This window comes from Equus asinus, chromosome 9 (assembly GCF_041296235.1).
Source record: "Equus asinus isolate D_3611 breed Donkey chromosome 9, EquAss-T2T_v2, whole genome shotgun sequence".
Taxonomy (NCBI): Eukaryota; Metazoa; Chordata; class Mammalia; order Perissodactyla; family Equidae; genus Equus; species Equus asinus.
This window is the reverse complement of record NC_091798.1, coordinates 93765407-93789290: the sequence shown is the minus strand read 5'-3', so window position 1 is coordinate 93789290 and position 23884 is coordinate 93765407. Positions and strand designations below refer to the sequence as shown.

Here is a 23884-nt window from a genome sequence, read left to right as displayed (position 1 = left end):
TTGACAGGCTGTGCCTTTCCTTATGGAAGACCTCACCCTTAAAACTGGCTGCAAATGGCCTATTCTTTTCTTAAAAGATTGCAAAATATATTTTGTGCATAGCTGGTGCACAATAAATATTGACTAAAAATATTCAAGGGTGTCAAGACTTCTTTTGTAGCAATATGAATATTTCTCTACTTTCTGCTCCTAATGTCTGTTTCGGATCTCTCTTATTTTGCTTCTCAGAGCGTGGTCCACAGACGGGCAGCACTGGCACCACCTGGAACTCCTCAGGCATGCAGAGCATCAGCCTCCACTGGACACTGAGTCAGAATTTGCGTTTTGATGCCTCTCCAGGTGATTCACACGCACAGGACACTGAAGCACGTTGGCCCGCAATTTAAATAGGATTGTTCATCACTAGTAGAAGTGGATCCCTTGACCTCAGATAATTGAGGGCTGTCTCTTGTGCTTCTCCAGGAGCAATAATTTTAGTTCCCAACTTTGTCAGACCATTGGAATCACCTGGGAGAGATTTAAAAAAAAAATCCCATCCCCAGGAGATTCTGAAATAATTGGTCTGGGGTGGGATTGTGGGCAGCAAGGCTGTTGGGTATTTTGTTTGTTTGTTTGTTTTGGTGAGGAAGATTGGCCCTGAGCTAACATCTGTTGCCAATCTTCCTCTATTTTGTATGTGGGACACCGCCACAGCATGGCTTGATGCGTGGTGTGTAGGTGCGTGCCCGGGATCCGAAATCAGGAACCCCAGGCCACCACAGTGGAGCCTGCAAACTTAACCACCACATCACTTGGCTGGCCCCTGTTATTTTCTTTTTAAAGCTTCCCAGGTGATACTAATGTGCAGACAGAATGAGAACTGTGGGCATTTGCCCACAAGATTTGTGCCCTGGTTTCCATCATGCTGGCCTCTTTTCTCTCTGTTCCTTGACCTTCTCAGCCTGAGCAGCCAAGGGTACAATCCTCCGAGTTTCTCACCTTGGAGTCTGACACGCTCTATTAATTATCTCAAAGCTCTGAAGTGTTCTAATATATCCATACTCTGAAATATTAATTGCCACAATTTCCTTCATCCTTAGAGGAAGGGGATTAATGTGTCCCATAATCCCCTTCAGTCATTTAATCCTCTTAATGACAGTAGATACTATTCTTATGTCCATTTTACAGATGGGGAAATGCAGGCTTAGAAGGTTGAATCTTCCCAAGGTCATCCTATTCCTAATTCTGAAACTTGTCCCCCATCCCCCCCCCCCCGGCCCCACCTAAATCTATCATCTTCTAGTATCATGCTTTTATTTAGGAAACACTGGTAATTTCCTAACTCAGATGGCCAAACATTAGATTCATAATTATTCAATCTTTGAGAATTATTGGCAAAGGAAATAGAATGAAGAGCAGGAAAGAATTAGGCAGATAATAGAATTCGGAGCAGTTATAATCCATTCAAGAAAAGTTAGAAAATTGTGATATACATTTTCATTCCTGCGTAACTGACGTGACACCTCACTTAAAAAACAAATACTAAATACTCCAGAGCTGGGGTCTCTACCAACATCACATACTCCAGAGGCGCCCTGTGTAAGGCCTGAGAAATTACTTGGGTAACAGTCTTTGTCCTTGAAATGACAAGTTGAAGAGAGGATAAGAACCTGTAAAGTCCAGCATGTGACAGCGAATATAATCAGGTGCTAGATTGTGCGGTAAGAGGTTTCAGCTTTGTCAAAGTCCAGAGGCTGGCGGGGACCAGGACGGCAAAGGCAGGATTTATGGAGGAGGTCTGTCTGCAGTGAAGTCTGTAAGGATGCAGACTAAACAACTAGAAAAGACGGCCGACCTGGGACACTGGCGTAATACTCACCAGGAGGTAAGAATTTTCCCAACCGAATTACGAACCCGATTTCCTGCTGGCTGACTGTCCTTGTCCGGGGACTGAGAATGTGTAGTCTTTGACTTCTAAATCTACGCTGTCCCAGCCAAGCTCAGCACTATCTCAGTGTCCCGAGTGACCTCTATCTGGAGCACCAAAATCAATCAGATCCTGAGGGTTATTTACACAACCAAGAACTCCCTGCCTCAGACACTCAGGCTTCTTTGAAGGCTGCTCGAGTACACTTTGCTTAAAATCAGAACCTAGAGAAGTTGAAAGCCTCGTACTTATTTAAACATTGGTCAAGCACAGTGCTTGTGAGCAAGCGGGAAAGCTGCAGACAGCATGGTTGGACCCCTGGCTGGTGAGGGTCCACAGCCACGGGTTCTGCTCGTCTGTTTTGTCTTACTGGGGAAGGAGTTTTGGGGTAACTTCTTACAATACTTGTTCCACCTCTCCCGTTTTCTTATTTTTTTCTATCTACATATCTGACAGAATTAATGAAGAAAAAGGTGTGGGCAGGAAGAAAGAAAATAAAATACACAGAGACTCAATCCTAGTGATGTGGAAAAGGAGAGTAACAACAAAGGCGGCTAACGCATCAAGGGTTTTGCTCATCAGAGTTTGGAAGCCATTTTTGTCTGGTGTGTTGATTCAGTGGATCTCCAGTAGACATTTTAGGGTTGGAACTATTTTTTATTTTTGAGAATATTATTGTTTTTATTTTTATTTTGAGTACCTTGAAGTCCTGGCAATGGGCAGGGACTTTTTTTCTTTAAATGACCGTGCCTGAGGCCAGGCCTTGGGTTCCCAGCTGTGTGCAGTGGCGGAAGCTGGGGTCGCAGCATGGGTCAGGGTTCAGTGCCAATTTGGGGCCCCGTTATTAAGGCAGAACGCGGACCTTCGCCTTGGAACAGAGCTGAGGACTTCAGCCCCAGGACGGCGGTTTCTTGCTCTCTTCTTTGGTCCAGCCTCAGGCGCTCCATCAGCAAGGTGGACTGGGCAAAGTGAGGACGGGAAGGGAGGTGGAAGCGGCCAGGGCCGGAGAGGTGATGGGGACAGCTGCTGGGGAGGCGCGCTCCTTTCTGGCCCTCGGGCTACACCCCTGTCCTGGTTTTGGGGTGGCAGGTCTTCGCAGGAAAGACAAAGCGGAGACTCAGGGTAATTGCAAGAAAAGTCAAATCGGTAATTTGGCTGTTAAAGCTGCTGCCAGGGTCTGGAGTGTGTTTTCTGAAGGCCTGGGCGAGGGAGAGGCTTCTCGGCTTGGGGCCGTGGTCCGCGCTAACTGGACAAGCGCGGCGGGTGGAAGAGAGCCGCTCTCGCAGGTTTGGGGCGCGAACAGGTTGTTTGCGCGCCAACCTGTGAACGACGCTGCCTTCCAGGGAGCCACCTGCGGCGGAGCGCGGCTCGAGGCTCCGGGCCAGGAGCTCGGCCTCGGAAGGACAGGGAGTCTGCCGCCTTGTCAGGCACACGGGGGCCCTGTTAGGTCCGCAGGTGGGCGGCTTTGGGAGGAGGACAGCCTGGGCCTCCCCCGAGCCCCGCACAGCCCCTTCCTCGGGCGGCGCCCGGGCGAGGCCGCGGGCCCCGGGGCGCAACCCGGCCTCCTCCGGGGCCCGGCGCCCGGTGCCGGGAGTCGGGGCGAGCCGGCCGCCCGCGGAGGGAGGGGAGCGAGGGGCGGGCGGGCGCCTCGGGTTTCCTCCCGGAGCCGCCGGCGGGCGGGCCATGTGATGCGGCCGGGAGGGGCCGGGAGGGGCCGGCGCGGAGCCAGCGGCAGCCGGCAGGCGCGCAGGAGGGCGGCCCCGCCGCGGCGCAGCCCTGGGGCCCGAGCGCCGCCCCGCCCGCCCGCCGGGCGTTGGCAGCTGCGGGAGAGCCGTCCCGGCTCCGGGCGGCCCGGCAGGGGGGCCGCGCCTCGCTGGGCTGGAGGCTGCGGGGCCACGGCCGCAGGTGAGTGCTCTCGGGGGCTCTGCGCCCGCGTCGCCCCGCAGCCCGGGGGGGACAGTGCGGCTGCCTCCCGGGGTGCGCGCTCGCCGAGCTCCTCTCGCCGGTCCCGGGGCCGCGCGGCCCGCAGAGCTGGAGAGGGTGCCGTGCGGGCCCGGCGGCGAGAGGGAGGGCGCCCCTCCCGCTCCCCGGGGACGGCAACAAGTGCACGCGGCTGCGCTGCCTGGCGCGGCGGCAGCTGCGGGGCGCACCGAGGAGGCGGCGGCCGCCGCTTCGGCGACCCGGGATGGGCGCGTGGAAGCACCCTCCCACCGCGGCGCTCTTGCGGGGAGAAGGGAGAGCCTGCAGAACTGAGATCTCCGCTCTCCGTCGGTGCCTCGGCTCCGGGGTGAGGGTGCGTGGCGCGGCCGGGTCACTGGAGAGCTGACCAAGCGCGAGCTCTGGACGGGAGCGCTAATGTTTCTTTCGTGCGCAAACATTTGCTGTGTTTCGAAAGGCATCTATAGATATCTCGGTTGGCGGTCAAAATTCTGTCGGAATTCCTTATGCTTATTTTATGGCTTTGTTTGCTCCTTGAATAGCGGGGGGGTGGGTGATGGTACCCCAACCTTCCTGTGTTTGGAGTTCCCACGTGTGATAAGGATGCCTGTGCTGGGCCAAGACGCCATCCTCACCTGTGGAGGGCTGTGTGGGAGCTGGGCGCTCAGGCCGCCTTGGAAACCCAGCTCCGGTTTCCCGGACACCAGTTAGATTTTCAGGAGAGAATCCATCTCCCTGCCTAGGAGGCCAGGCGTCCCCTCTATTGGTTACTGCCGGGTGGGTGGAGGAAAGGCAGCGACATCTGTGTGTGCACCTTCTCCCTCTTTGACCCCTGCCTGGGTCTCCCCAAATCTCCGCAGGCCCAGGGTCATGGAGGTGTACCACCAGGCCGCGCCGCTTGGGTAAGAAAGGTGAAAAACGTTTGGAAAGAATCCATCCTTTGGGGTCCCGGGTTTTCTGAAGCTTTGTCGTCTTGTGTTCCTAGGCCCTGAAGCTGTCGGGGGAAGCACAGTCCTATTTTCACAAAAGCGAAATCAAAGACCTGTCCTTGTTGGTTCTGCAGGTTGCTCTCTGCACAGGAGAATCCAAGCAGAGTGATAATGCCACCGGGGAGGTTTCTGTATGTCTGTCCTGGGTTTTTATAGACACGTTCTTCAGGCACACGAGTATCTGCCTAATCTTGCTTGATGGCCAAGCTAACCCCTTTGGAGTATTTACAGAAAAAGAAATGAATACTGCAAAAGCCTTCAGAATTTTTTAATACAACTTAGTATTTCAATGTAATGTTGTGATGTGGGTTTTCTATGTGATTATTGTGGTCATGAACTTTGGTCAAATAGGAATTTGGATATCTTCAGACCTCATAGTGTGTAGTTGGGGAAACTGAGGCACAGAGCCAGCTATTGGGTGTGTGACTCAGATGAATGCCCTGGCTAATGGGAGAACTGAGAACAGAGAATCCGTGTCTGTCCTGCTTTTGACTGTGTTTTCTTCCTTATCAAAACCACAGAACCTGGCCGGCCAAGAACAGGTTATGTAACAGGTGTGTCGTTAGGCTTGCCTTTGAAGCACCTGTCCTGCCCTTTAAGCAGTTTAGAAACACTTAAGGGGAAAGAGGAAAATGGCAGTTGGTAACTAAGGCTCTGTGTTATTTTATCAGAGGCCACAGTTGAGTTTCACACCTTTTTAAAATCACATGAATACTGTAGAAGAATCTGGAATATTGTGCTCTTATAAGAAACTACTCTTGTGGCTAAAACTTAAATTGGGCAGGAATTTCAGGTGAGCTCTGATACATGACCTCCTTTAATACATGCCATGTGAGAAAAGGAAATGTTCTAAGCAAGTATTAACAAATAGTGGGATATAATACTACTTTTATATTGAGTGTTCTATACAAAATTGGCAACCACTATTTTGGTACTTAAGCTCTAACTTCAAGTCCTGTCAGAGTTTCTGACCAAGTGCTGACTCCCCAGAAAAAAGATTAATGATATAAATGTTGGAAAATGCTTTATGCTTGGGGCCTGGCTAGGATGGTACTGCACAGAGCCCAGATTGCTTTCAAACCCCTAGGCTGACTGTAATTTTATTAGACTTTAATTTACTGATCAGATATGAGAGATCTGGTTTATGTAGGTCTTGTCTAATTGCATTTGTATTTATGTTGCTTTAGTGGAACAGAGAAGCTATGGGATATTTTTTCCCTGTGACTTTAAATAAGGTTTGTTATGAAGTGGTGGGTTAAGCTGGGGAACTCCTATTGAGAGTTCTAAATTAAAAAGTGTTGTATTTGAGATGCACCAAATTCAGGGAGTTTTGCCCTGTTAGAGTTGTACTGTAAACATTATGCCACCCTGTAGGGCTTGAGTCCAGATCCCTTACCTGGACAAAGCTGGACTTAGAGATATTTTCTTGCTTAAGCAGTGCGGGTCAGGTCCTATACCACGGAGCATTTTGCCCCGATTGGGTGAGATTCTGTCACTTTCCAGCCTCTCTAATCCTTCATTCTTTTGTTGTTGTTCTGGTATTAAAAAGTGCTCAAAAGCTCAGAGCAGCGTCATTCTGCTGTTCCCCTGTTTTGACAGCCTCTCTCATGCTCCTCTCCGTATTTTCTTCCTTTATGGTCACTGAACACATATCTGTTGGGGGCCTCCCATGTGCCTGGCGCTGGTCTTTGCTTTACTTCTCTGGACTGTGGATTTCGTGTCTAAGGCATTCTCTTTCTGGCTTTAGAGTTTTTACGTTTTGTTGCGTTTGCACAGTGGGCTTCTGCACACTCGAGGCTGGGACATCTGGCTGGTAAATAAGTCACGGAGCTTTGACGGTGGATCTTCTCGGTTGACTGTGATTTTTCTCTTGAAATTTGATCTTAGGCACAATTGTAACTTATTTCTACCATCATTGCTCCTGGACTTCTTCTCCTGAATAACCAAGATAATGAGATCTGACATTTTTAATATGAGGGAAAGTGAAAAAATAATCGAATATTGGGCGTTTGTTCTGGTGCTCTTGGTTTCGAACACATCAAAAATGTGTTTTTATTCATTTTCAGAGGTGTTTTCTCTTAATCTCTTCCTAAATTTATTAATTTGAGGTTTGATTTCTGTGGAAAGTTACTGTGAAAGTAATGTTTCTCCAATAGCAGAAGAGCCCCTCTTGTACCCGCGAGTGGGGCCAGCACAGGTGGAGGTGGGCAGCGACGCCTTCACTGGCTTCACCAGCGCATCCGGAAGAGACCCTCCTCAGCCCCGCCCTCACATACGTCCTCCCTGTTTCCAGGGGCAGGCTTTGAGTGGTGGGCGCATGAGCATTTTGCCCTTTAAAAAATGTTTAAAATGTTAATATGCCTTATTTCCTTCATAAATACATCCTCTTGACTTAATCAACAGATGGTGAAGATGTTGCGCATATCAATGAAATTTATGGTTGAGCTCTTAAATTCATCATTGGACACTAGCGGCCATGCCCTTGTGCTGAAGGCTTGCTCTTGCTCTTCTGTCGCTTATAACTCAAAGGAATTATCTTTCCTGGACTCTAATAGGCTGGTTAAGAGTGGGGACACTGGAGCCAGACTGTCTCGCTGGGAGCCCTGGCTCTGAGTGCCTCTCTCTACCTGAGGTTTACCATTGTGACCTGCCCACTCCGGTCCTTGTGAGGAGTCAATGAATTAATTTACAGAGAGCCCTTCTGGAAGCCTGGCAGACAGTAAGTGCCAGAAAATGCCGGTGGTTCTGTCTATAACAAATGGAAAATAGACAAAGGGTGGCAGCTTTAGCAGGCTATCCAGGTTGCAGGAGGCGGTGAGATGTCAGTGTGACCTCGGGAAAGCACCGAGGCTGGGAGTCCGAGGCAGCGATGGAGACCGCCTGTGACACCCAGCTGTGTAACCTGGGGCGAGTATGACCCTCTCTGGGTCTCAATTTCCTTATCTGGTGAAATGGAAAGGAGTGGATTGGTGGTCGCTAAAGACCTGCCAGTTCTAACATTCTATACATTCATGAAATTTGAAAGGGGGAGGACATATGTCAGCTCAGCCTTTCCTGTCTTGGGCAGCGCTGCCAGCAGTGTCGCATCCGCAGGGTCAGGACAATGCTGGCAGAGGCAGGCTGGAAGCATTTGGAAGGACCATGAACTTACTGTTGCCTCACCTTGATCACCAGACAGTCATTGGGTTGAAATGACTTGGAGTTATCTTTCTGGACTTAGTCCAGACAGATTTCAGACCTGAAAGGCTGCCCTGCGCCCTGTCTCCTGAGGAGCTCCCATGTGGAAGAGGGGGTGTGTGGCTCTGGGAAGATGCAGACAAGTGGGCTGATTGTTTCTGAATTTCATGATAAAAACTTCCACACTGATTCGCGGGAAGACGTCAGCATTGGCCTTCGCAGGGATGCTGTAAACTAGGACTTGGAGCAAAGGAGCTCTCCTTAGGGATTGTAAGCATTGGTGAAGATCCGGAGGTTTTCCTTCCACTGGACGGTTCAGGCAAAGTCGCTCTGGGGCAAATTTCTGTCTTTTCCCCTAATGACCCTTGTTTATTATCTGCATTGTCACCTGGTTCTTTGTCAACTGTTTCTCCTTTTCTTTTTCCATCAATCTCCTGGTTTGCTGTAGGACCAGGCATTAGAGTTTCAGGTGGTAGGGGGTGCTCAGTGATTCATGAGATTATGGGTTGTTTGCACCCCTAACCCGGGATTCCAAGTTCAGTGGAATCGCCTGGGTTCAGAATCTCCCAAGGGGTCCTGATGTCATTTTTTGAGAAGGTAATACAGCTGATTTTGTGGCGACTTCCCTAACCTTGAGGGGTCTCTGGCACTCTGCATCTGGAAGCATCCAGGGAAGGGTGATGCCTGCCTTTCTCGTGATATTGCTTTTATGCCACCGGCTGTCCCATCCCCTGCTGCCTCCCTTGTGAACCCTCCACTTCCGTTAGCCGGGACCAGTAAGTGCCTGTGGAACATGCCAAGTGCTTCCTCACCTCTTTGACTTTGTTCGAGGCAGGCCCTTTGCCTCTAGCTAAAGTCTATGGCGGTCCTGGCAGCAGGCTCAAACTACCTTCTCTCTGAATCCTTTGACCAACTAAGTAGCAACTGAGCTCTTTCCTTTCTGAACTCCTGTTATCCTATTGCTGGTACCTCGCATATATCACTTGCCATCTGCCCCTGATTCATTGTATGCTCCTGTGTGTAAGTCTCAACTTTCCAACCTGACCTTAAGTCCACTGATGGCAGGGACCCTGATTTAAGCAACTTTGTAGGTGCTCAAAGCAGAATATATATATGTTGGTTGGTTGATTATTTTTGTTAACTGTTGTGTCAACAAGTCCAGGGTTACTGCGTCCCTGCAGAGGCTAATGGTGATGTTTTCCTGCATATCAGATGTGGGTTGTATTGGAAAATATTGGGATGCAGGGGAGGGAAGGTGACTGTGTCTTGGGAAGTTAGACGGCTTGTCCTCCTCATTTGTAAATAGGACACTCCCAGAACTCCGTTAGGAAACTGTACACTCTGTCTGGGGCAACGGGTGAAAATTCTTGGTTAGAATCGGGTCTTAGGAAGTTTTTCTCTAGTTTCTAGTAAATGCACAGTGCCCCCTTGCATGCCTCTGAGTAGCTGACCATTTGGATACTGTCCTTGAATCCTTTCAGTGATGGGGACTAATAGCCATAAAGATATCCCAGGCTATCTTTGGTTTTTTTCCCTTCAACTTTATTGACAAATAGTTGTATGTACTTGAGGTTTACAATGTGGTGGTTTAATATACATGTATGTTATGGAATGATTGCCAAGATCAGATAATGAACACATCCATCACCTCACAGGGTTAACTGTTTTTTTTTTGTGTGTGTGTGTGTGTGTGGTGAGAACACGTAAGATCTACTCCTAGAAACTTTCGAGTATACAGGACCATATTGTAAACTATAGTCACCATGCTGTACGTTAGATCCTCCTCAGAATTTGTATTTATAGGTCAAAAGGTAACAGACTTTTAGTTGTATCTCCCCATTTCCTCATTCTCCCAGCTGCTGGCAACCACCATTTTATTGTTTCTATGAAATTGGCTTTTGTTTTTTTTAAGACATCACGTTACTGATATTATACAACATACAGTATTTGTCTTTCTCTGGCTTATTTTACTTAGCAAGCATAATGCCCTCCAGGTTCATCCATGTTGTTGCAAAAGGCAAGATTTCCTTTTTTATGGCTGAATAATATTCCATTGTGTACATGTACCACATTTTCTTTGTTCATCTGTTGAGGGACAGTTAGGTTGTTTCTGTGTCTTGGCTATTGTGTATAATGCTGCAATGAACATGGGATTGTAGATACCTCTTTGAGATAGTGATTTCGTCTTGTTAGGATATATAACCAGCAGTGGGATAGCTGGATCATATGGCAGTTCTATTCTTAATTTTTTGAGGAACTCCATACTGTTTTCCATAGTGGCCGCGCCAATTTACATTCCCAGCAGCAGCACACCAGGGTTCCCTTTTGTCTACATCTTCACCAGCATTTGTTATGCCTTGTTTTTTGAGACTAGCCATTGTGACAGGTGTGAGGCGATATCTCATCGTAGTTTTGATTTGTATTTCCCTGATTAGTGATGTTGAGCACCTTTTCATGTACTTGTTGGCCATCTGTATGTCATCTTTGTTAAAATGTCTATTCAAGTCCTCTGCCCATTTTTAAAGTCAGATTGTTTGTTTTTTTGCTATTGAGTTGTATGAGTTCCTTATATTTTGCAGAGTAACCCCTTATCAGATAGATGGTTTGCAAATATTTTCTCCCATTCTGTAGGTTGCCTTTTTATTTTGTTTTGCTATGCAGAAGCCTTTTAGTTTGACGTGGTCTTACTTGTCAATTTTTGTTTTTGTTGCTTGTGCTTTTGGTGTCATATTGAAATATCGTCACCAAGACCAAAGTGGAGGGGCTTCTCCCCAATGTTTTTTTCTAGGAGCTTTATGGTTTTGGGTCTTACCTCTAAGTCCTTAACCCTTTTTGAGTAAATTTTTGTGGGTGATGCGAGATAGGGGTCCAGTTTTATTCGTTTGCATATGGATATTGAGTTTTCCCAGCACCATTTGTTGAAGAGACTGTCTTTTCTCCACTGACTACTTTTGGCTCATCTGGCAAATATCAGTTGACCATGTATGCATGGGATTATTTCTGGGCTTTTGATTCTGTTCCATTGGTCTGTTTGTTTGTTTTTTGGTGAGGAAGATTCACCCTGAGCTAACATCTGTTGCCAATCTTCCTCCTCTTTTGCTTGAGGAAGATTAGCCCTGAGTTAACATCCATGCCAGTCTTCCTCTACTTTATATGTGGGTCGCCACCGCAGCATGGCTGACAAGTGGAGTAGGTCTGCGCCTGGATTCTGAACCTGTAAACCCGGGCCACCGACGTAGAGCATGCAGACCCCTAACCACTTGGCTGTGGGGCTGGCCCTGGTCTGTTTGTTTTTTATGCCAGGAACATACTGTTTTGACTACTGTAGCTTTGTAATATAGGTTGAAATCAGAAAGCATGATGTCTCCAGCCTTGTTCTTCTTAAGATTGCTTTGGCTATTTAGAATCTTTTGTGGTTCCATACAAATTTTGGGATAGTTTTTTCTATTTCTGTGAAGGATGTCGGTGGAATTTTGACAAGGATTATGTTGAATCTGTAGAAGGCATTGTGTAGTATGGACATTTTGACAATATTAACTCTTTGATTCATGAACATGGACATCTTTCCATTTATATTTTCAGTTTCTTTCGTCAATGTCTTACAGTGTTTGGTGTATAAATCTTTCGCTTCCTTGGTTAAACTTATTTCTATGTATTCAATGCTAATGTAAATGGGATTTTTTGTTTGTTCGTTTCTTCAGATAGTTCATTAATGTATAGAAGTGCAACAGATTTTGTATGTTTTATATCCTGCAACTTTACTGAGTTTAAGTCTAACAGTTTTTGAGTGGAGTCCTTAGGATTTTCTATATATGTGATAATGTGGAGCCAGCCTGATGGCCTAGCAGTTACAGTTTGGCACGCTCCACTGCGGTGGCCCCGGGCTTGGTTCCCGAGCACAGAACCACACCAGTTGTCTGTCAGGGTGGCCCAAGTAGAAGAACCAGAAGAACTTACAACTATGCACAACTGTGTACTGGGGCTTTGGTTGGGGGGAGGGGAAGAAGAAGAAAAAAGGAGGAAGATTGGCAACAGGTGTTAGCTTAGGACGAATCTTCCCCTGCAAAAAAAAAAAAAATCATGTCATCTGCAAACAGAAAACTTTACTACTTCCTTTTCTATTTGGATGTCTTCTGTATTTTTCTTCTTGCCTAATTGCTGTGGCTAGGACTGCCAGTACTATGTTGAATAGGAGTGGTGAGAGTGGGCATCCTTGTCTTGTTCTGGATGTTGGAGGAGAAAACTTTCAACCTTTTTTTTTTTTTTTTAAAAAAAAAAACGATTGGCACCTGTGCTAACATCTGTTGCCAATCTTTTTTTTTTTTTTTCCTCCTTCTCCCCAAAGCCCTCCAGTACATAGCTGTATATTGTAGTTCTGATCCTTCTGGTTGTGGCATGTGGTATGCCACCTCAGCATGGCCTGATGGGCAGTGCCATGTCTGCACCCAGGATCTGAACCAGCGAAACCCTGGGCTGCTGAAGCAGAGCATGTGAACTTAACCACTCGGCCATGGGGCTGGCCCCTAGCTTTTAACCTTTTGCCCTTGAGTATGATGTGGGTTTGTCATGTATGACCTTTATTATGTCGAGGTATATTTGCCCTATACCCAATTTGTTGAGCTTTTATCATGAAAGGATGTGGAATTTTGTCAAATGCTTTTTCTGCATCTAATGAGGGGATCATGGTTTTTGTCTTCCATTCTGTGAATTTGCTGTATCACATTTATTAACGTGTGTGTGTATTTTTTCTTGATGTGGGTGTTTATTGCCGTAAGCCTCCTTTGAACTGCTTTTGCCGCACCTCATAAATTTTGGTATGTTGTATTTCCATTTGTTTGATTCAAGATATATTTTGATTTCTCTTTTGAATTCTTCTTTAACCCATTGGTTGTTCAGGAGTGTGTTAATTTCCACATATTTGTGATTTCCCCCCTCCACCCCCCCCCCCCCCCAGTTTTCTCCCTGTTATTGATTTCTAGTTTTATAACATTGTGGTTGGAAAACATACTTGATATGACTTCAGCCTTCTTAAATTTATTAAGACTAGTTTTGTGACCTAATGTCTGATCCATCCTGGAGAATGTTCTGTGTGTGCTTGAGAAGAATATGTATTCTGCTACTGCTGGTTGGAAGGTTTTGTGTTGTTTGTTAGGTCCATTTGGCCTACAGTGTAGTTCAAGTCCATTATTTCCTTATTGATTTTTCTGTCTGGATGATCTATCCATTCTTGGAAGTGGGTTATTGAAATCCCCTATTATTGCATTGCTGTCTATTTCTGCCTTCAGTTCTGTTAATAACTGTTAAATATATTTGGGTGCTCTGATATTGGGTGCACATATAATTATTATATCCTCTTGATGAATTAACCTTTTTAACATCATAGAATGAGCTTATTTGTCTCATGACAGCTTTTGACTTATTTTGTCTTATACGTATAGCCACCCCTGTTCTCTTTTAGTGTCCATTTGCATGGAATATCTTTTTCTGTCCTTTGACTTTTAGCCTGTGAATATCCTTAGAAATTGAGTCTCTTATGGGTAATGTATAGTTGGGCCTTGTTTTTTAAATCCATTCAGCCTCTCTTCTTCTTTTAACTTAAACCATTTACATTTAGAGTAATTTAGGATAGTTATTGCTGAGATAAGGAGGAACCATGACATTTTAACTGTTTTCTGATTGTTTTGTAGATCCTTCATTCCTTTCTTCCTCTCTTGCTGTCCTCCTCTGTGAATTGATGAGCCTTCTTGGGATTCTCCTACTGTCCTTTTCCCTGTGGGACAGATTCCCTCTGAGGGAATGCTTCTTGGCATCCAGCTGCTCTGGGCTTGGCGATGGCTGATGCAGGTAAGATGCTCCCTCTGCTTTTCTGTGCGGCCATCCCCAGTTTTCAAGCTCCGTGGGGTTTCTGCTGCTGACTTGTCGTCATGCAGAGCTTTCCCACAGCTATCTTTGTTGGTTTGTAGTTGTCTGTTGTTGTCGTTTTTGTGAGGGGATGAATGTTGGGACCTCTTAGTCCTCCGCCTTGCTGACATCACCTCCACCCCCCCCCCCCCAGTTTATCTTTGGAAAGCTTGGACTGTTAAAGTTAATATGGGGGACAATTGTTTGTATCACAGCTCTGCTGCTTGGGGGCCGTTCTGAACAATTCTCTCTCATGACAGTCCCTTACATTTTTGAAAATTGGTTGCATATTCTACCTTCAAGCCTTCTTTTATTTAAGCTGGAAAAGAAAAGTCTGTCTCTTCAGCCCATGTTAAGTGATGTGGTTTTTGAATCTTCTCACCACCCTGAATACTGAACATATTCCAATTTGCTATATTTTCCTTAAAGCATAGTACCTCCCCATGCCATCTGACACGGGCCGCAGTAGAACCATTCCCAGTCTTGCTGGAACCCCCTTGTTCCAGGGAAGCAGTGAAGCTTCATGGTTAAGATTACCAGCTGCAAATCGGAGACTTGAGGAAACTCACAGCTCCGCTCCTTTCTACCTTGTCTTCTAAGTCACCTAAACTCTTAGCATCAGTTATACCTGTTTCTCTCATAGGTTTGTTATAAGGGCTCACTAAGATAGTCGATGTCAAATGTTTAGCACAGAACCTGGGATAGAATAATTTCTCAAACAAGGGCGTTCCAACTCTGGTACTTCTAAGTGGAGTCATTGACTCTCAATGTTCAGTCATCTCAGAATCACCAAGTTTGTTTTTACACATGTTCTCTGGAGCGCCATCTCCTCATTCATGGGCTCATGCAGTTGGTTTCTTAGTCCCATGAATAGACCTTAATATTTATCTCAAACTTATTTTCCTGTATGTGACCATTTGTTCTGGCTTTTCAAAGTCTTTTAGATTGTTTATGAACCTGTCGTTCACTGTCCTATTTTTTCCCCAGGTTTTCCATAAGCTTAATACGCATTTCTTTAATGCCTTAAGGAAACAATAAAACTATTATCCAGGCTGAGGTCTCAGGCAGAGCAGTTTGTGTCTATACAAACTTCACCTCTGATGTTTACCAATTTCAGGTAGAGTTGTTCAACTAATTACTCTTATTTGTACTAGCATCTCATTCTTCATCTTCCATCTTGTCATAAAGATATATACTATGTCCAACAAATCTACTGTATCTACTATATGGAGTTACCAGTGTAGGAACCACGTAATGGAATGGGGTTATTCTCAAGTGACTTCTTTTTGGAGAATCCTCACGGCTCCAGGTAGCCACTGCTGCTTCCTCAGGCACTCAGATGTCAGCCCTCTAATAATCTGCTCTAGGATCTGGTTTAGGATCAGCATGAAGCTCCTTCTGTCTATAGTTTGTAGAATCTGCCTTTCTGAAAGTTCGAATGCCCTGCGCCTGTCTCCTGTATTTGAATCCTGTCATTCTCCATAGTTCCTGGTAGATTATGGTTAGGAAATCTCACAGGAGTCTTCCTAGCCTGGCCTGTCCACAGCCTGGAACTTATTCAGAGCAGCCTGATGCTTTCTTATGATGAACTTTCCCACTTACAGATGTTTGTTCTGCCCTCTTCAACTGCAAAATCACTCCCCTCCAAGAGGAGCAAAATTTCAGTAGGCGCTGAGTTCTCCTTCCCACCTTATCATCGGTCCACACTGTATCACCAGTCCTATTTATCCCTTCCTTTATCATTCTGACTTAAAAATAAGTTGAAATAAAAAGCCTGTCCTTAGTTTTTTTTGGCAACCTCAGGTCATTTGGGATTTTAATCTATCTGACATAACTCTTAAGAGCGTGACAGCATGATTATGAGAAAAAGAGGCAGGGAGGAGGATAAAAACAAAGCCATTCATTTCGTTATTTGTACGAGTGGAAAAACAGCATAAAGCTGTGGACTGGGAGGCCTGGCTGCGGTCTGCAGCTCATTGAGCGTAATGATCTCTATGTATCTCCATAGAATCTATATCCTTTCCAAAAGGGAGGTCTCTGGTGTTATTTCTGTGAACTGTGATTTCTTCAGATAGCAACTGCATTGACTGTTAACGTTTGGTGGAGGTAGAATTTGGATGGGTGTGGTGGGGGAATTAAGGCCCAGGGTCATCATTCTATGGAAAGTGTAATCTATCTCCCTTTTGTTAAAAACAAAACAAAACAAAAAAATCACCTTTATGTGTAAGGAGTAGCTCATCTAACTCTTCAGCCTTGCCTGTCTTGGAGCTGTCAGCTTTACAACTTCTCAGAGTTCTCAGGGGCTGATTTCTGGAAGTTGCTTTTGTACCAGTTCCCACAGCCTCTCAGACTCAGCGAGTTTCCTGCTGGCCACACCTCATTCTTGGAGGCGAGAGACAGCACAAATCCATTACCAATGTTTTAATAGGTTTTTAATTGATGGATTCTTAGAGGAATCAAATAGAAGTATTTCTCTTAAATGGTATGTTTCTTGTCACATTGTTACATAAAATAATTGCGTATTGTTTCTTCTCCTGTTCGATCACCAGAACTATTGATAACCTGCTATTGAATATGGAACAGTGTCAAGAAATTTTAAAGTCTCAGCTATGGGAATTCGAATTATTCCTTGATGTTTATTTAGAAAGGTTCCAGTTTGGACAGAAATTGTTTATGAGACAAAGATCTCATGTCCTTTGTTTTTTTTTTTTTTTTAGCCTTCTTAGAAAAATATTTTGAAATCTTATGTAAGAAGATGTAAGAAATCTATTTCACATAGATTAGGTTGTTTTGCAACGAAACAATCTGGGTTATATTCATAGCTACAGAAAGTCTCAAATTAGCTTTTCACTTGGCTTCCTTGTTTTACAAAAATGGGAATTTTTGCTAGGGAAAATTCAACTTTACCACAACCAGTCTAAGGAAAGTCTCATCTCTATGGGAATGCCAAGTGTGGTTTGGATATTGGAGGATGTGCCTTTTTGCAAATTGATATGACATGTGCCTGTCTCCCATTTGAGTCCCTCTGTCATTCTCCACACGTCCTGATGGATTATGGTTGGAAAAGCAGGTTTCCTGGGCTCTTTGGGCATTAAAGTAGAATAAGCTTTTCTTTTTCCTTTCTCCTTTGTAGTAGGAGCTTTATCTTCACCGGCTGCTATGGCGTCTTTGTGGAGAAGCAGCAGCAGCAATTAGAAGTTGACAGGATGTCTGGAGTTAAATGCATTTAAGAACAATCTTTTTAGTGGGTGTTGGACGTGATTTGCTGGTGTTTGTCCATTCGTTTTAAGTTTGGTAGTAGACTGTGTGCAAGAGAAAGTTGTTTTTTTCTTTTTTTCCAAAAAGACTTAATTTGACTTTGACAAAGGCTGGACCAAAAGCAGAATTTGGGTTGAAATCTTAGCACTGCCACTGACATCCTGGCTGGGTTGTGTCACCTCTCTGGGTCCTGGTGGCCTCATTTGAAACTTGAGGGGCTGGCCAAGTCCTACTCCACGGTGCATCCCATCTCTCCTCTTGTGTTTCCTTGGAGGTGAGGATGGTGTCTGAAGCCTTGCTGGGCTTACCAGCAGGATGCTTGGTTCCCACAGTGCTTTCAGACTCTTGACTGGCAGCATCTAAATTGCTCAGGAAGCTGGGTTTGACGACGCTGCTTGAGTGTTGCGTCCTTCCAGGGAGAAACGCCTGCTCATGCCCTCAGCTTTTCCTGTCACTGCAGCTCACGTTATTGTTGTGTGAATGCTTCATGAGCGGTGAGGTGGAATCAGCCAGTAATAATCTAGTAATTATTTTTAATTGAATTTTAAGATGACTGAAAATGGGTATTAAGGTCATTTTAGCAGACGGAACTTAATGTACCTACCTCCATCTTGACTGGGTGGAGAATATGCCCTGAAATGTAGGGCATTTTTGATAAATGTTGGTTTTCAGCAAAAATAAAGCCATTTCTGATGGTTCTCTCTCTCCCTATCCTCCCCCTCCGTCTCCTCGCTCTCTCTTTCCTCACCTCGCTTCCCACTTTCTCTTAAGAAACTCGGTGATTTCACAATTTTTTAAAAAAGGTGTAGTAAACTTCTAAAACCTCCAGTGTTTCATGTAGCTCCTGACCTGGTAATATTAAAGAAAGTCAACTTGTGACATTTTAAGGCATGACAGCCCTCTACTTCCCGCAGAACCTCAAGTTAGAGATATCCTATGATATTGGTGACTTGGATGTTGGGCGTTATCCTGTTTGGGATTTTACTTGCTGCGTGTGGGGGCTCTAAACCCTCTTATCATCTGGGAGTTCTTTCTACAGCATCCCCACGCCTGTGGAGGTTGTGGTTGGGATTTGGAGAATCGTATTGAGTTTTGAGCCTCTGTTGAGTTGTTTGGCTGGTAATTACTGTGAGACAGGCATATACTGGGCACTGGAGGCTTGGAGATAAGAGGCTTGGCAATAGCTTTTGAAGAGCTCTCAGTGCTGCCAAATCAGCTATTAAAGCAAATAAATGTATTGTGATGTGGAAATGGTGTGGGGCAGGGCGTTCTCAGCAGCCTGAGTGAAGGCGTTTTTCTGGGAGCCCTACTTGATGTAATGGGGGTTGAAGTATTGTCGAGTTCTCGGTTTTCTTGCTGTTATGGTGTGCCAAGTGTAGTCTATATCGTGAATAGGTGTTGGGTTCAGTGATACAACAACAGAAGTGAATTTAAGAAATAATAATAATTAAGAATTTTAATAAGTGTGTATTTCATCTTAGTTCATACATATAACTGGAGTGATCATATCTTTCAAATGTCAGAATTCAACCACAAACTCTTGCACTTGCTTTAAAACTTTTATTTATTAAACTTATATAATTGTGCTAATTAAAAAAAAACTTTCCAATTTGGGCTTATAAATAAATTAAACATTTGAAGTAACTATTGAGGGGGGAGAGAAACTTGGATATTATCCAACAGAAAAGACTGTTCTTTACTATTCCACTTTGATCTGGCAATATGCCTGTAATCACTTTACATCTTAAATTTGTATGGAAAAACCTAGCTTTGTATATATTTTTTCTAACTACAGACACTTGGGAATTTAAACAGTTCTGTAGAATTCTGGAGATGTTTGATCAAGGTCTTGGTGTTCTGCTTGACTTGTCAAGAGTGAACGGATTCTGCTGTTCTTATTTTGGGGGGACAATTCTCCAATCCAGGGCTAATCGCTCCTCAAGTCTGAATTACATCGATGGCCACAGCTTCAGCCAAAACTGAACTAGGGGAGGTAAATGATAGTGCCTTATCTCACTCTAGTGACATTAAACAGCACTGTTGTGAATACAGTGAGTACATGCTGGTTTTAATTTATTTTGGGACACAGGGTCATTTGAACAGCTTGGTACTTAAAAAACTCAGTCTGTTCCACAACTGAATATTGCTAAACTTATGGAGCATTTAAAGTCACATAGCATTTAAAAGATACTAATCGAATGAATCACCATCTCACGTGTTGTTTTGACAGGAAGTGTATCATGTCTCAATAATTTCCTTAAGATTTTTTCCTGCCAGGTGCCTGCGTTCTTCTTAACTTATTCCCAGAGAATTTCAAATATGTAGTGGGTTTCCCCACTGGTACACTTTCACAGTTTCTTCCTTTCCTTCTCTAGGGTAGCCAGTGCTCTTCTGTTTGGATGATTTGAAGGCTTATTACAGGAAAGAGAGTGGGTAGCTCTTCTGGAGACTGGTGTCCAGCCAGGATGCCTTTGTCTGGTGAGCAGTTCTTCTTGGCTCCAGCATGTAGAGTTGTACAAAGCAGGGGTGAAGACGTGCCTGTTGACCCCGTCTAAGGCCAGATGTACGTGAAGCAGTGTTCATTTATGGAGGGATTACAGGGGATTTTCTTTTTCTATTCTGTATATATATATAATTAAACACAATTTCTTTTTCTTTTCTTTTTTTTTTTTTTTAATAATGAGCATGAGCTACCTTGAAATAAAACAAATTAGAAAAGTGAAATATTTAGGAGGTATTTATTTCAGGCAAAGTGCTATGCAAGGCAATCTGAGGGCTGTGAAGTTTGTCACAGCCCCCGACTGAGGTGAGGGCGTCCAGGTCACCCCTCACAGGGTGGCTCATGTGGTGGCTGCTAGGAGAGGTTCTGGTTTAGTGCTCTGAGGCGCTTAGAGCTGGGGGCTCCGGGGGTGGGGCGGGGGGACCAGTGGGTGAAGCAGCCGTTCTTGGCCTGTAGCATCTTCTGGTGGAAGTGGGCTCAGAAATCTCCTTTTCCTGAATTAGAAATTACACGGATGCCTGCAAAGAATTTTTTTTTATTTTTTTAAATTTTTTTTAAAGATTTTACTTTTTTCCTTTTTCTCCCCAAAGCTCCCCCGGTACACAGTTGTATATTCTTCGTTGTGGGTCCTTCTAGTTGTGGCATGTGGGACACTGCCTCAGTGTGGTTTGATGAGCAGTGCCATGTCCGCGCCCAGGATTCGAACCAACGAAACACTGGGCCGCCTGCAGCGGAGCGCGCAAACTTAACCACTAGGCCATGGGGCCAGCCCTGGAATTTTTAATTCAGTAACTTGTGCAGCTGTTGGGAACATTTATGCGTTTGAATATTTGTGTCAGTACATTTCTGACCAGTAAAAGTGTGTGTGTGCACATATATCATAACTAAATTTATATACATTTTGTTACTATAACAAGGACATGTTTGAAGTTTCTATTGATCAGTGAGTTATCAGGCACAGCCTTTTATAGTCTGCTTTATTTTTTTATGACTTAAAACTACTGATTTACTAACTGTTTTCTTTCTTTAGTAGGGTAAGTTTATGGTTGATATCCCTGTTCTTTACTGAATATGGAATTATTGCATTTTAAGTGCAAGTGTATGATAGGTAACTTCTTTTAAATGAAAATGACAGTGGTTTCTCCCTCGAGGAGTCTCCCCGTTCTTGGGGTATAGGATTCCGCAGCACAGAGTGAGCCTGGCCTCACTGGCCACCTTGAGGCGGGTGACTTCATAGTGCCGCCCATGTCTCACTGAAGACTGCAAACAGATCCGCAAGCGGGGTGCTCTTAGTCGGGGCTGACATTTACGCAGTTAGGTGCAGTCCTGCCACGCACATTGGTGTAAGCTTTTAACTGTGTTTAGAAAATTAGTTTTCTGTGTTACACTTTTGACATTTGTACTTTTTCTTACTTAGGACTAATAAATTGGTTTGCCAATAAATGGTATTCTTTTTCTATACAATCAGTAGTTTGATAAATGTTAACATAGTTGATAACTCATTTTTGTATCATTAATGGGGCTGAATGTCAAAACCACAATATGCTTGGGATGAGATGCACAAACAAGAAATAGTTAGCACTCTTGAAGATGGCAGGTCGGGGGCACCAGCACTGCAGTCCGCTGGTGATGGGGGCTGGGCCTGAGTGGACACTCTGGACCCTGGCTCCTGCCCTCGTCCCAACTCTCTTCCTTGGATTCTTCTCTGCATGCCTCATGCGGGATCAGGCATGTACCTGGTCACAAGCCCATAAGCAATACTCATACTCCAGTCCTCAATTTCCTCATCCGTCACATTCTGCGACTCTATGAGCAACATAGAATAGTCACGTGTGTGGTGTGAAAAGCCCCTAAGTCAAGCAGCTTCATTAAGTATACTTTATGTGCCTTGTGTCAGAGTGCCATTTAGCTATCAGCTTGGCGGAGCCGTGATATTTATGGTGTCAAACAGAATTGCAGCCAGCAGAGGTCAACTGATCATATACTCTGTCTAAGCAGAACTTTCTTCTGTGTCACTAATGCTAACAAAAGAAAAAAACTAAAAGGAAGAAAGAAATTAGTTTCTCTAAGCCAGTTAAGGGTTTATTAACAGGTCATTTTTGCTTAAAATGCAGGTGCTCTCACTTAGTCTCAAAACTGAGCTTGAGATTGGGGTGCAAGCCTGGCATGCCTCGAGGTGAGTGTGCCTCCAGTGTCCATGTCCCTGAGGTGGGCTGATACCAGCCTCCAGATAAAACTGAGTAGTTTACCGATCAAAGGAAGTTATCGGTGGAAGTGCTTTGGAAAGTTTAAATAATGTATAAATGTAAAACCAAAACCCATTAAATGGTAGCTCTGCACAACTATTGATGGCATAGATTTATTCTTGTCGTAAATACCCATGTGGTAAAGCAGTGAATGTGACCAGCTGGCACCGTGCCAGCTCCTGCATCTTTTTGTTAGCTGGGCACTTCTGCAGTTAGTAACGTGGAAGAAAAATGTGGAGCCAATTCAAATCAGGGGAGGAAAGTCTCAAAGAGGCCTGTTGTGAGAAAAGGGGCTAACGAGTGGCCGCGTTCTGGTAGGGATCCCTGGTTCTGTACTTGAGGTTGCAAAAAGTGAAAAACAAAACCCTCAGAAACGACTGTTTTTCTTTTCTTCCATTGTTTAGCTGGAGTATAAAGCCACTTGAGAAAGCATTAGAGAGGCATTTTATTAGACCATAAATCCCCCTTTCAGGAAAAATACCACCGAAAGAGGTTTTTGTGAGTACTTGTCTCCTATTGCTGGGAATATATACATTTAAATGGTTTGTAAATATTTTCCTCTTTCATTAAGAAGTAAAGTTTCAGGGGCCCAAGCAGTGATCTCTTCTAATCCTTCAGAGCTGGTGACAGAAAGACCCTTCTCTTGGACTTGTGGTCTGATGGCGAGGTGACTGCAGGGTGCAGAACTTACTTTTGCTTGTCTCATCTGGATTTGGAGTCACGCTCAATTGTAACAATAACACCATTGTTTGATCGGTTGACTTTTCCATGCTGGAAACATTTGGGGCTAAGTGACGTTGACTGTCCCGGAGTCTGGAGTTGCGGTGCCTCCCTGGGGAGGATCTGGTTCTTTAACACATTTCCCAAAATTCTCACTTCTAGGTCTTCAGGGCGCCAGTGGGCGGGCACAGTGTTCCTGCTGCAGAAGATGGGGACTTCTCTTAATAATTAGCGTGTGATGGCCATCGGCCACAGGAGATAGAGCCACCATGTAAATGTCTTTGTGCACTTGGAAAAATGAAGCTTCTGAGGTTTATCCAACCATCCAAGCAGTCCGTGTAGCATCTGAGGGCCCTATTACAGGGAGTTCGGGCGAAATTTTCATCAGCTATAGAAAGGCCTCTTTGTGTAATTTGGTTTGGAGTTCTGAATTTTGATACTAATAATGAAGATGATGATGATCATCATCATTTGTCAATTACTGTCTCTTTGTTCCGTACGGTGCTTGAGCCTTGTGCACGTTGTCTTTGTTTCCTGCAACCACCTCACCATCTGTGTTTTACAGATGAGGACATTAAGGAGATGAGGGCTAAGCAGCCTTGTCTGGTTCCAGCTGTTTGTCTGTTGACCCCTGGTCTGTGGGACTCCTTTCTTCACTTTCCCGTGGTGCCTCTCAAAAGGCCTGGAGGGGACTCCAGTTTGTCCACATGACGCAGAGAGCAGAGGAGCGTGTGCTCTGATCAGCTGATCCAGAACGTCCTCCCTGCTTCTACATCTTCAGATCTGTCTTCATAGAGAAAGTGATGCCTCATCTTTCACACTTGTTACGATCTGTGCAGGACACCTGTCTGTGTTTGAGGATCCGATTTTACATGGCTTGTCATCCTAAATCTTTCCATGGTGAAAAATAGTTTTTCAAAAAATCTTCTCCCTAGAGTCTAACGTGCTATCTATTATGATGTCTAGGTTTATGGCTGTTTCTTAGAGGAAAAGCTCCAGACTTGGCACAGTATTCTAGACCCAGAACTCTGACCTCTCAGTGCCTGTGCTGTTCCCAGCGCTCCTGTGCATCCAGGAGGCTGTTTGCATTTTAAGAGTATCGTGTTGACCTTGAGGGTGCCTTCTCATTTAGTCACTCCCAAGGATTTATCTGTTTGCTTTGTTCTACTCCCTACCACTCTATACTTCTTTGACCTTGATTCTGTCCCCTTCAGGCTTTTCAGTTTCCAGGGGCATCCGGGGGGTGGGC

At 44.9% G+C, this 23884-nt stretch overlaps 1 protein-coding gene across 8 annotated transcripts in view; it reads left to right on the top strand.

Moving 5' to 3' along the window:
* The first annotated feature begins 1704 nt into the window (after positions 1 to 1704).
* The window catches only part of ARHGEF28 (Rho guanine nucleotide exchange factor 28), a 273307-nt gene continuing 251127 nt past the window's right edge, over positions 1705 to 23884 (top strand). For 3 of the 8 annotated variants that reach the window (XM_070517951.1, XM_070517949.1, XM_070517950.1), the window contains exon 1: positions 2891 to 3361. In XM_070517951.1, the coding sequence (XP_070374052.1) occupies positions 2920 to 3361 (442 nt within the window). In that variant the 5' untranslated portion in view covers positions 2891 to 2919. The other 5 variants (XM_070517953.1, XM_070517952.1, XM_070517954.1 and 2 more) reach the window with 4 other exon arrangements.